This window comes from Lonchura striata, chromosome 10, assembly GCF_050655825.1.
Source record: "Lonchura striata isolate lonStrDom1 chromosome 10, ASM5065582v1, whole genome shotgun sequence".
In the NCBI taxonomy this organism is placed as follows: domain Eukaryota; kingdom Metazoa; phylum Chordata; class Aves; order Passeriformes; family Estrildidae; genus Lonchura; species Lonchura striata.
This window is the reverse complement of record NC_140712.1, coordinates 7,304,966-7,317,117: the sequence shown is the minus strand read 5'-3', so window position 1 is coordinate 7,317,117 and position 12,152 is coordinate 7,304,966. Positions and strand designations below refer to the sequence as shown.

Sequence of the window (12,152 nt, the reverse complement as noted above, 5' to 3'; positions counted from 1 at the left end):
TGCCGGGGGCCGCAAGGGCGGGGCGCCGGGGCTACTTTCAGGGGCGGACGCACAAAGCACGGGGGAGGCGCTGAGTCACAGCACGCGCTCGGCCGGCCAATGAGGAGGCGGCGCAGCTGCCGCGCGCGCGGACGGAGAGTGGCCGTCGCCTTAAAGGGACCGCGGCCCGGCGCGGCGCTCTTAAAGGGACCGCGGCCCCCTGCTCACACTGACACCCCCAGCTCACACCTCAGGGGTCCCTCACTCTGGGGGGACAGCGGCTCCGGGTGTTTTGGGGTGCTTTGGAGGGTCCCGAGACCTTCCAATGGGGACACTGGGGAGCAGTGTGGAACCTGCAGTGGGGCTGTGAGGACACAGTACTGGGAACACTGGGGACACGAGGCTGGAGATGCTGGTGACATGGTGCCGATGCCTTAAACAGCTGGAACTGAGGCTAGATGGTGTTAGGAAGAATAGAGTGGGTTTCTATTGAAGTGCCTTCAAAGGTCACACCCTGGCAGTTAGCAGAGCCACAGTCGTGGCTCTGCCCAGATGGCTCCAACATGGAAGGAAAAGAAGGCTTGGTCACGAGATCTGACATTTTTATAAGTTTTAGTCTTTTTGCATAACTGTCCAATTAATAGCTCCAAATTATGAAGTTTCATCCTCCTTGCTTGCTTGCCTGCTGTACTCATTTCATGTTGTTTATGCTCTGGGCCTGAAGTTTGAAGAGCTTGTCCTTGAGTCTCCACCTAGAGCAGGATTGTTTTGTCTTCAGCCACCCTGTGAAAAGATCCCAGTAACACTCGGTATAAAGCTAAAAGTTGCACGCCAACACAGAATGGAAGAGAAAAGCTTAAAACCTAAGTAATCAGTGCTGGGAGTGCTGAGGACACTGTGCTGGGGTCAAGAGAGATCAGGCTGGAGATGCTGGGGCCACAGGGGACACTGTCCCAGCTGTGTGGGAACACAACATGGACACTGAATGGCAAATCCATGAAGGCCTTTGCCTGGTAGTACTGGGGACCCCGTGCTGGAGGTATTGGGGACATGATCCCAGAACCATGGGGACCTTTTGCCTGTGACCCATGACAGTGGCTCCACACTGGCACCGTGGTGACACTGGGGACATGCCATTAACACAGGGACCTGTCCCACAGACCCTGTGCTGGACTGTAGGGACGCTCTGACGGCCATCTGGGGACCCCAAATGTATGCTGGGACCACAGAGGGGTTCTGTAGTGGGCACATTGGGAAGCCTGTGGTCCATGGAGGGGACCCAAAATAGTCACCCTGTGCTGGGGAGCTGGGAGCCCTGTACTGGGGACATTGGGGACTCTGTACTGGGGACATGAGGGAAACTGGGCTGGGATATTGGGGACTCTGTACTGGGGATGCTGTGAACTCTGTACCGGGGACACTGGAGAAACTGGGCTGGGGACACTGGGGACTCTGTACTGGGGACATTGGGGACACTGGGCTGGGGACATTGGGGACTCTGTACTGGGGACACTGGGGACTCTGCACTGGGGACATTGGGGACTCTGTACTGGGGACGCTGTGAACTCTGTACCGGGGACACTGGAGAAACTGGGCTGGGGACACTGGGGACTCTGCACTGGGGACACTGGGGACACTGGGCTGGGGACATTGGGGACACTAGGCTGGCGACACTGGGGACTCTGTACTGGGGACACTGGGGAAACTGGGCTGGGGACATTGGGGACTCTGTACTGGGGACATTGGGGACCCTGTACAGGGGACATTGGGGACTCTGTACTGGGGACACTGGGGACTCTGTACTGGGGACATCGGGGACTCTGCACTGGGGACACTGGCTGGGCTGCGGGAACGCTGTGGCAGTCAGGGAGGGGACCCAAAATGGTCACCGTGCGCTGGGGACACGGGGTCTGTGTTGGACCGTGGGGTCACCGCGAGGGAGACCCGCCATGGCCACCCCACGTCCCCGTGCTGGCCGGGAACCCCCGGCACGGGGATCCGGGGCGCTGCGCCCGCAGCTCCGGCCCCGCCATGGCGCCGCGCCGCCCCAGGGCCCGGGGGGGCCCGGCGGTGACGTCATGGCGGCGCCGCCGGTGACGCGCGCGGCCGCCGTGACGTCAGGCGCGGCCCCCCGGCAGCATGGCGGCCGTGCCCGCGGCGGCCGGCCCGCGCTGACATGGTGAGGGGCCGGGACGCGGGAGGGGACCCGGGCACACGGGGACACGGCCGCGGGGCAGCGCGCCCGCCAGCGGGGCGGGACGGGCCCGCGGGGCTCGGGGCGAGGGAGGGGCAGCGGCCCTCGGTGTTCCCCCGGGGTCCCCCGGCTCGGGGCGGGGATGGGGCCGCAGCAGGAGGAGGGAGCCCCGCGTCGCGATCGGCCGGGCATCCCCGGCAGCTCCATGCGCAGTCCCCGTCCTGGTCCTCCATCCTGGTCTTCCGTGCCGCTGTTCCCATCCTGGTCCTCCATCCTGCTGATCCTGCTTCCCAATCCTGCTGTCCCATCCTGCTCTCCCACACTGGTTCTCCATCCCTCTGTTCCCATCTTGCTCCCCCACACTGTTCTCATCCTGTTCCCCCATTCCAGTGTCACCATCCTGATGGTCCATCCTGCTGTCTCCATCTTGCTCCCCTCTAATCTGCTCCCTCCATCCTCCCTCTCCCAGCCTGCTCCTCCATCCCACTGTGCCCCAAATTATTCCTCCCATCCCACTGCCCACATTTCACATCCCCATCCTGCTGTCCCCAAACACTCCCCCCAACCCCTGTTGTTCTCCCCATATTACTGCTCCCCCCAAATCGTTCCCTCAATCCACTGCCCTCAACCCTCTCCCCAGAACCAGCTCTGCTGCCCCCTAATTCCCTCCCTGTTAATGTGCTCCCCTAATCCACTTCCCAACCCTCTCCCCCATCCCTGCTGCCTCCCAACCCTCCGTCCCCAGGACCTCAAGGGCCAGTACTGGACGGACGATGACTCCGACGGGGACAATGAATCCGAGGAGTTCCTCTACGGCGTGCAGGTGGGTGCTGGGTCCCCCTGGTGCCACGGGAGGCTCAGGAAGCCCCAGGCTGAGCCTGATGCCAGGCCTGGGGCTGCAGGAGGCTGTGGGAGGCTCTGGGTGTGATGGTGCTGTGCCGCAGGGGACCTGTGCCGCCGACCTGTACCGGCACCCGCAGCTGGACGCCGACATCGAGGCGGTGAAGGAGATCTACAGCGAGAATGCCGTGGCCGTCAGGTGGGTGCAGCTGCTGCCCCTGCGCCGGGCAGTGCCAGGCCCAGGCACGTGGCCGGGCCGTGCCAGGATAGCTGCAGTATCCCCAGGCATCCAGCTGTGCTGTCCCTGGCCACCCAGCTGTGCCATGCCCAGGCATCCTGCCTTGCCATCTCTGGGACACTTGGCCGTGGTATTACCAGAACATCTGGTCGCAGCATCCCCGGGCATCTGGTTGTGCCATCTCTGGGGCATCTGATCATGGCATCCCCAGGGCACCTGGCTGAGCCATCCCTCAGGCATACCCTCCCCAGGGCACTGGCCACAGTATGCCCTGAGTGCTTGGCCTTACTATCCTTGGGCACCCAGACATGGCATTTATGGAGCATCCAGCTGTGGCAGCCCCAGGCACTCATCTGTGCCATCTTCAGACACCCAGCTGTGCCATCCCTGGGCACCCAGCTATGCTGTGTCCAGGGCTCTCCGCTGTGGCATCACTGGGTCACCTGGCCGTGGCATTACCAGACATCCAGCAGTACCATCCCTGGGCTATCTGGCTGTGCCATCCTCAGACATCCAGCAGTGCCATCCCCAGCACACCTGGACATGCCATTCCCAGGCACTTGACGATGCCATCTTGGAGCACCCAGTAGTGGTAGCCCTGCTTAACCAGCTGTGCCATCCTTGGGGCACCTGATTATGGCGTTACCAAGGTTGACATCTGCATTCTGGGCAATCCCCCTGTGCTTACACTTGATACACAGGGAGCCACACGTGCCAGTGTCACTGTCCCATGATCCTACCCCGGCACAGTGGGCACTGGGCCACTGTTCCAGCACCGTGCCACCCCCCCGTGCCACAGCAACGCGTGTCTTCACAGGGAGTATGGGACCATCGACGACGTGGACATCGACCTCCATGTGAACATCAGCTTCCTCGATGTGAGAGCCTGGGGTGCCCCCAGCAGTGCTGGGGAGGGCATGGGGAGGGTGGGCACGTGCGCCCCAGGGGTCTCCAAATCCGCCTGCCTGGGTGGAGCTCCCGTGGCTGTGCCCAAGTGTGTCTCTGCCTTGGCAGGAGGAGGTGGCGACGGCCTGGAAGGTGCTGCGGACGGAGCCCATCGTCCTCCGCCTGCGCTTCTCCCTCTCCCAGTACCTCGATGGCCCCGGTGAGTGGGGACGGGCGGGATGTGTTGTCCCTGTCCCTCAGGACAGGCACAGTGGTGCACCGATGGCTCGTCCTCCTCTCTCCCCACAGAACCGTCCATCGAGGTTTTCCAGCCGTCCAACAAGGAGGGCTTCGGGCTGGGTCTGCAGCTGAAGAAGTAAGAGCTGAAACATGGTGGGCACACCAGGGTAGCGGGTGGGGTGGCTCACAGAGTCACTGTTCTGCCCCAAAACTGGTCACGTGCCACACGTCCCCTCTCCACCGCCTTCTATCCACCACACAATCCTGTGACGGGCGCACCACCGTGTGTGGGCTCGGGGTGTCAATGGACCACCAAGCACCCATGGGCGCTGTCCCCCCTGTTTGCCAGGATCCTGGGCATGTTCACATCCCAGCAATGGAAACATCTCAGCAATGATTTCCTGAAGACCCAGCAGGAGAAGCGGCACAGTTGGTTCAAGACAAGCGGCACCATCAAGAAGTTCCGTGCTGGTCTCAGCATCTTCTCACCCATCCCCAAGTAAGGTCCTGATGCTGTCCCCACAGGGGACGAGCCGTCCATCCCCTCATCCTGGGTGAGGCCTGACACTGTGCCTCAGTTTCCCCACTTGGATGCTGCTGCTCCCTACCAGATCCCAGGCAGGCAGAGGTTGCTCCCAACAAGTTGGGTGGATCTGGCACTGGGTGATGGAGGAGCAGGGAATGGTGACAAACAGGTGCTCAGGGGGATTGTGTGCCTGCAGGTCTCCCAGCTTCCCTGTTATCCAAGATTCGGTGCTGAAGGGCAAACTGGGCATCCCTGAGCCTCGCGTGAACCGCCTGATGAACCGCTCTGTGTCCTGCATGGTGAAGAATCCCAAGGTGGAAGTTTTTGGCTACCCACCCGCCAGCACCCAGGCAGGTGTTGCCCCCTTCAACATCCTGGTGGGTGCCACCCCACCTTGGGGTTTGCTTTTCTCTTCTTTCCCCTTCCCAGGGGCTCCTCTGGGGTCAGATTGTTTGTTGTGGGTTGCTGGGACCGCCATGGGATGGGGGGAGCCCCTGCAGGGTTTCTTGTCCCCAGTCTTGGGGAGTTGGGGCCTGGCTGTGGGATCCAGTGGGATTTTACCCCACTCCTGGTGCTGCATACCTGCTCTGCCAGGGAATGTTGGCATGCTGGGGGTCCTGCTATGCCAGGGGGTGTTTGGATGTCGGAGGTCCAGCTGTGCCAGGAGGGGTTTGGCATGTTGGGGGTCCCACCATGCCAAGGGGTGTTGGCATGTCAAGGATCCCACTGTGTTGGGGGTGTTGGGTTGTTGGGGGTCCTGCTGTGTTTGCGGGGGGTTGGCATGTTGGAGGGTCTCACTGTGCCGGGGCACACTGGAATGTCAGAGGTCCTGCTGTGCCAGGGGTTTGGTATGTTGGGGGTCCTGTTGTGCCAGGGGGAGCTGGGGGCTGCCCGTGCCATGCAGAGCTGGGGCTGCGTGTGGGAAGGGGATAATGCAGCTGGCTCGGCTCTGGCTCTCACAGGTCGGCGGCCACTGCAAGAACATCCCCACGCTGGAGTACGGCTTCCTCGTGCAGGTGAGAGTCCAGCGTGCTGCTCATCCTCAGCCTGCTGCCCAGAGCATCCTTCCCCACTGGCCCACTTCCCACTTATGCACATCCTGCCATCTGGAGCATTCTCCCCACTACCCCATGTCCTGCTCATCCTTATCCTGATGCCCAGAGTGTCCTTCTCGCTGTTCCACATCGGACTCAACCCCATCCCAATGCCCAGAACATCTTCCCCAGTGCCTGACATCCCACTTATCCACACTCCACTGCCTATATCATCCTCCCCACTGACCAGAGTCCCACTCATGCCCATCCCACTGCCTGGAGCATCCCCCAAGCTCCATGTCTGCAGCAGGGGCTGACTGCCTCCATGCTTCCCCTCAGATCATGAAGTACGCGGAGCAGCGGATCCCGACGCTCAATGAGTACTGCGTGGTGTGTGATGAGCAGCACGTCTTCCAGAACGGCTCCATGCTGAAGGTGGGGTGGCAGGGCCAGGCCACATGTGGGCTGTGCCCCTGTGTCACCGTCCCTGACACTCACCACTCTGCTGTCCCCTCCACAGCCGGCCGTGTGCACCCGGGAGCTCTGCGTCTTCTCCTTCTACACCCTGGGCGTCATGTCCGGTGCGGCCGAGGAGGTGGCCACAGGTGCTGAGGTAGGGCTGGGGGCAGTGGTGACCCCCTCCAGCCCCATGGAGAGTTGTCCCTTCAGTCCCTGCTGTGTCCCAAGGTGGTGGACCTGCTGGTGGCCATGTGCCGCGCTGCCCTCGAGTCCCCTCGCAAGAGCATCATCTTTGAGCCTTACCCCTCCGTGGTGGACCCCAATGACCCCAAAACTCTGGCCTTCAACCCCAAGGTAAGCGCTGGGGGGACAATGCTCCCCCACACCAGGGGTGATGGGGACTACCAAAGACCCCTCTGATGGCCACTCCTCTCCTGCCCCATGTGCAGAAGAAGAACTACGAGCGGCTGCAGAAGGCTCTGGACAGTGTGATGTCCATCAGGGAGATGACTCAGGTACATGGCATGGCCCCACAGCCCCCTGGCACCTCCCCAGTGCGGGATCCAAGTGGGAGTGGCATTTTGCTGCTGATCTCCATCTGCCCATGGCTGGGTGGATGCTGGGGGACCCACCTGCACCCCATCTTGCCTTTGCCAGGGGTCCTACTTGGAGATCAAGAAGCAGATGGACAAGTTGGACCCCCTGGCACATCCCCTCCTGCAGTGGTAAGGCTGAGGCCCTCTCCTGCTGCCCCTTGTCCCTCTCACTGCCCCACATTCCCCAGGACATGGGATGGAGTGGGGGGCAGCCAGGTATCTGTGGCACAGCCCTCTCATCTCTTTTCTCCTGGGGGGTCCTGGGCATCTAGTGATCTTGGGGCAGGTTGGGATCAACTTTTCTGACCCTCCTCCTCTTCCTCCTCCTCTTCCCAAGGATAATCTCCAGCAACAGATCCCACATTGTCAAGCTGCCTCTCAGCAGGGTAAGGGGCCAGGCCAGGCTCCAGGTGGGGTGCAGAATGGAGGGTATGGAATATGGGAGATGGAGTGGAGGGATACAGGAGATGGGATGCAGGATGTAGGCTATGGGCTGCAGGATGAGGCATGTAAGGATGTGCAATGGGCGATGGAAGGGTCTGGGATGTGGGATGGATCCCTCTGAGTGGGGTTCTAGCCTGGGAGATATGGGAGTTGGGACACGGGATATAGGATGTGGGGTGTTTGGCACAGGCTGTGGGATGGGAGCAAGACACGTAAGTGAAGGACCCTTCTGGCAGACTTGGAGTCCCCAGAACCAGGCTGGGCTGGATCCAGGGCCTGGCAGCCGTGCTTGATCTCTGTCTGTCTGTCCTCTCTCCTGCTGGCACTGCCGTTGCTCTACCCTGGTAGCAGCTGAAGTTCATGCACACCTCCCACCAGTTCCTCCTGCTCAGCAGCCCCCCGGCCAAGGAAGCCCGGTTCCGCACGGCCAAGAAACTCTACGGCAGCACCTTCGCTTTCCAGTGAGTGGCCAGAGTGGGGGGAGAGCGGTGCACGGGGTGGGTGCTGTGGGGCTGATGGACGAGGGGCTGATGCAGGACTGGCTCTTTCCAGTGGCTCTCACATTGAGAACTGGCATTCCATCCTCCGCAATGGGCTGGTCAACGCCTCCTACACCAAACTGCAGGTACCAGTCTGCTCCCTGCACCCAGCACACCCCAGGGCAGCAGGCGGGCAGGGGGTGGGCAGGAAGGCAGGGAGGGAGCAGACATTGGGAAGTGCCAGGCTTCCTCCACTACTGCCCGAACAGTTGGGGTGATCCCACATGCTCACCCTGGTGTTTTCCTGCAAGCTGCATGGAGCAGCCTATGGCAAGGGCATCTATCTGAGCCCCATCTCCAGTATTTCCTTTGGATACTCAGGTAAGAGGCTGTCTGCACTGCCCGGTCCTGCCTGTGCTGCCCGGTCCTCCTGCCTGCACTCCCATTCCCAGCCCCTGCATGGGCCCGGGGAGGTTTGGCGTCGTGCTGGCTGGAGAAGCTGTGCGGGAGTGGCAGCATCCCATATCCATCCCATCACACCAGCCTCTTCCCAGCCAGGCTGGGGATTTCCCATATGCCAAAGAATCAAACCCCCAACATTTTCTAGGCTTCAGAAGCTGCTGCACACACTTCTGGGGGGTTCCCAGGGCTCAGGAGCACTGAGGGTGGTGATCCCTGTCTGTGGCATGTGTCCCCACATCACCCCAGGGTGTTTTCTGAGACACTGACAGCCCTCACCTTGCTTCTTCCACAGGAATGGGGAAAGGGCAGCACCGGATGCCTTCGAAGGATGAGCTGGTGCAGCGGTACAACCGGATGAACACAATCCCCCAGGTGATGGGCCAGGGGACACCAGGGTAGGATGGGAATGGGGACGTGGCACCCATAGATATTTGGGACAGGGTGGTAACACCAGCTGCTCTTCCCACAGACCCGCTCTATCCAGTCCCGCTTCCTCCAGAGCCGCAACCTGAACTGCATCGCGCTTTGCGAAGGTGTGGAGATGTGGGGGGATAATGGAGGGGGGGACAGGCAGCACCCTTGGGGTCACCAGGTGGGTGGAGGGATGGAGGATCCCCGCTATGGGCCTGTGTCCCCCATCCCACCTCCAACAGCCCCTTGCCCCAGCAGTGATCACCTCCAAGGACCTGCAGAAACACGGCAACATCTGGGTCTGCCCTGTCTCGGACCACGTCTGCACACGCTTCTTCTTTGTGTGAGTCCGGCGTGCCCCCCCTGCTGCACCTGCGGGACCCCCGCAGAACCCCCCTCACCCGCTTCTCCTCTTCCAGGTACGAAGATGGCCAAGTGGGAGATGCCAATATCAATACTCAGGACCCCAAAATCCAGAAGGAGATCATGCGTGTGATCGGGACTCAGGTGTACACAAACTGAGTGGTGGCAGTGGAACCCTGGGAGCCCCGGGCACCGAGTGAGCCCCCGGGCAAGGCTGGGCAGGGGCCGAGCAGGTTTTGAGCCCCCCGGGCAGGGCAGAGCCAGGGCAACACCTGCGGCTCCACCTGTACATAGGCGTTGGGCACCCTGTGAGCACCAGGCAGGTTCAGTGGTCCCTTATCCCCTCCCTGTCCCCTTCCCACTGTCCCTAACTCTGTGGCAGCCTGGAGAAGGAGCCGTGGGTCTGGCGTGGCTGGGGACGGCCCCTCCTGGCGTTGGCAGCGACGGCGTTTTTATCAATGATACGAGAAACTGAAGCAAAAAAAAAAAAAAACCAAACAACCAAAACAAACCCAAAAACATAGGAAAAAAAAAAGAGAAAAGGAATCGGTGTTTGTGGATTGAACTTGGCATTTAAGTGTGGGGTATGGGAAGTGGATGCTGGAGAAGGCATGGGGGTACAGGGATGGAATGGGACTGTGAGGAAAGTCAAGTGGCACAGGAAAGGGATGGGATCACAGGAAAGGGATGGGACAGGGTCATGGCAAAGGAGTAGGATTCAAGGGAAGGGTGGGAGATTGAGGGAGGAATAGGGGCACAGGGAAGGGATTAGAACCTGGAGAAGGGATGGGGGCACAGGTAAGGGATGGAATAATGAGAAAAGGATAGGATTGTGGAGAAGGAGCAGGAAACAAGGAATGGTATGTTGGGGAAGGGATGGGATTGAGGGGACAGAATGGGACGGGATGGTGGGGAAGTGCCATAGAGAATTGATGCAGCTTTGGGATAGGGCTGGGAGGGAACTACTCCCCCTGTGGAGTAGGATAGATGGTACTGTGGAGGCAGAACACAACGGAAAAGGGATTGTGCCTTAGGGATGGGAACATGGGACCCCACGGAGCAGCCCCCCTGGCATCAGTGCTGCAGCAGAGATTCAAGTGGGAAGGAACCTCCCAGGAATAGCATTTTGTTTCAGCCCAAGCCCATCCCAGTAACTCCATGGACACAGAGGCAGTGCCAGCACAGCTGCATCCTGCTACACCCAAACCTGGATGGAAACCCAGCAGAGATAACCCAGAGGCTGCCAGGGCTCAGGGTGGGCAGAGGGGGCTGGGCACTGCTGGTCCCCACAGTCCAGGGGCTCTCCTGGTCAGTCACAGCAGCACAAGGCCACGATTTCAGCCAGGATTTACGATGGAACTTAAGAACCGATGTAAGAATTATCCTGGTTTTGGTACAGTCACCACCTGAGTCCTGACATTCAGTCCTGGCATGTCCCTGTCTTCTGTGCCCACTGTATCCCAAAACTGTCCATCCCCACTTGTCCCACACTGGCTGCTCCATGTATCCAAGGGTCACCCAAACCTGGACAGGTCATTCCCTCGCCCCTGGCCCTGCCACCTACCCCTTGGTGGGGGTGGTGCTTAAATTTGTAGGGTTTGGTGTTTTTTCCTTTCCTCAAATAAAAAATAAGTCACTTTCCTGGGATCATGACAGTCACTTAGCTGTACCCACAAATGCAAAGGGACATCCCATGGGACACGGCCACATCTCTCTGAAGCTCCTCCGTCCCTTGGAAAGATAAGTGAAACCACAGGGCTGTGTCCTGTCCTGATTCCCTCTGCAGCCAGGGTGAATTCTTCCAAAAACAGCAATTCCTGTGAAAAAGCAAATAACAAGAGAGGCCTGTGGTGCTCTCCCAGCTTCACCAAATTGTGTTGGATGCTGCAGCCCAGATGGAGTTGAGCTGGCCATAAAGGGGGCCTGGGTGTCGTGTTTGGGTGGTGGACGCGGCAGTGATTGCTCCAAAGAACCAACAAAGGTGACGATTTTGACAAAATAAGTTTATTTCGCTTCACTTAATTTTGGCCGAAACCTCACATTTTTCTTTTATTTTTTTTTAAGTTTTTTTGGCTGAAAAAAAAAAACCCAACCCAAAAATCCCCCCAGACCAACCCAAAATGCAAAGAACCACATCACTCCACCCCCTGCCAGAGGTGACCAAGGGGCTCCAACTCCCCCTGGGCCATGGAGCTGGGGGAGCCACTGCAGTCCCCCCGTCAAATCCCCTCTGCATCCCCCCCAATCCCCAACCACAAACTGGCCCCCGAAACCAAGCCCTTGAACCCCCCAAATCCGAGCCCTGTAGGAAACGCTCGTGGCTCTGAACGCCCGAGGGTTTTACTCAACCTTCTTAATTTTTGTTGGATTTTCTCCTCCTTTCCCAAAGTTTTTTTGTGTGTTTTGTTTTGTTTTTTTTTTAAATTAATTTATTTATAGATATATTTAAAAAAAGCAATAGTCCTTTGGTCCCTAAACTCTAAGGAATGATATGACTCTGAAACAAGTAATCCTATGTCCCTGTGCCAGTGACAAGCAAGGGAAGCGCATGTCCCGCCACCCTGCTCCATGGGATATATATATATATATACTTATTTATATATATCTTCTATAAGTCCAACATACTTTGATCCTTCTTTTTTTTTCCCCAATGCAGGGAAAAAGGAAAATCTTGCCGTTTTTCTTTATCATCCAAACAAACATCCTCCAGGTGAAGCGCCCGAGGCTGGTCCCGTCCCACCGGCTTTGGTTTAAGAATCCATTTGGAGCCTCTTTTCCTCGTTTCTCCTGGGAAATCGGTAGCAGCAAATGAGTGCTTTAAAAAAAAACCCAAAAAACAAAGGTAGATCGTGGCCCGGCTGCCCGGAGCCATCAGCCTTGCTCCCAGTGAGGGATCCGGTGAGTCCCGGCGAGCGGCCGGTGGCCAATCGCAGCCCCGGCGCCGCATCGCTCCCCTCCTTCCTTGTCTTCCTCTCATTCCCGTTAAACAACAAACAAGACCA

General features: G+C 59.1%; 1 protein-coding gene across 1 annotated transcript; it reads left to right on the top strand.

The window, feature by feature from the left end:
• The first annotated feature begins 2,098 nt into the window (after positions 1–2,098).
• PARP6 (poly(ADP-ribose) polymerase family member 6) lies at positions 2,099–9,696 on the top strand. The gene is made up of 22 exons (XM_021554265.3): positions 2,099–2,158; positions 2,919–2,996; positions 3,118–3,212; positions 4,069–4,129; positions 4,266–4,356; positions 4,446–4,512; positions 4,726–4,875; positions 5,099–5,279; positions 5,865–5,918; positions 6,276–6,371; positions 6,457–6,549; positions 6,624–6,749; positions 6,845–6,910; positions 7,053–7,120; positions 7,329–7,377; positions 7,784–7,896; positions 7,988–8,060; positions 8,226–8,295; positions 8,669–8,748; positions 8,846–8,909; positions 9,046–9,130; positions 9,207–9,696. Exons 1-22 carry the CDS (start codon positions 2,156–2,158, stop codon positions 9,307–9,309), a joined length of 1,866 nt encoding a protein of 621 aa, XP_021409940.3. The 5' UTR covers positions 2,099–2,155; the 3' UTR covers positions 9,310–9,696.
• Positions 9,697–12,152: the final 2,456 nt, after the last annotated feature.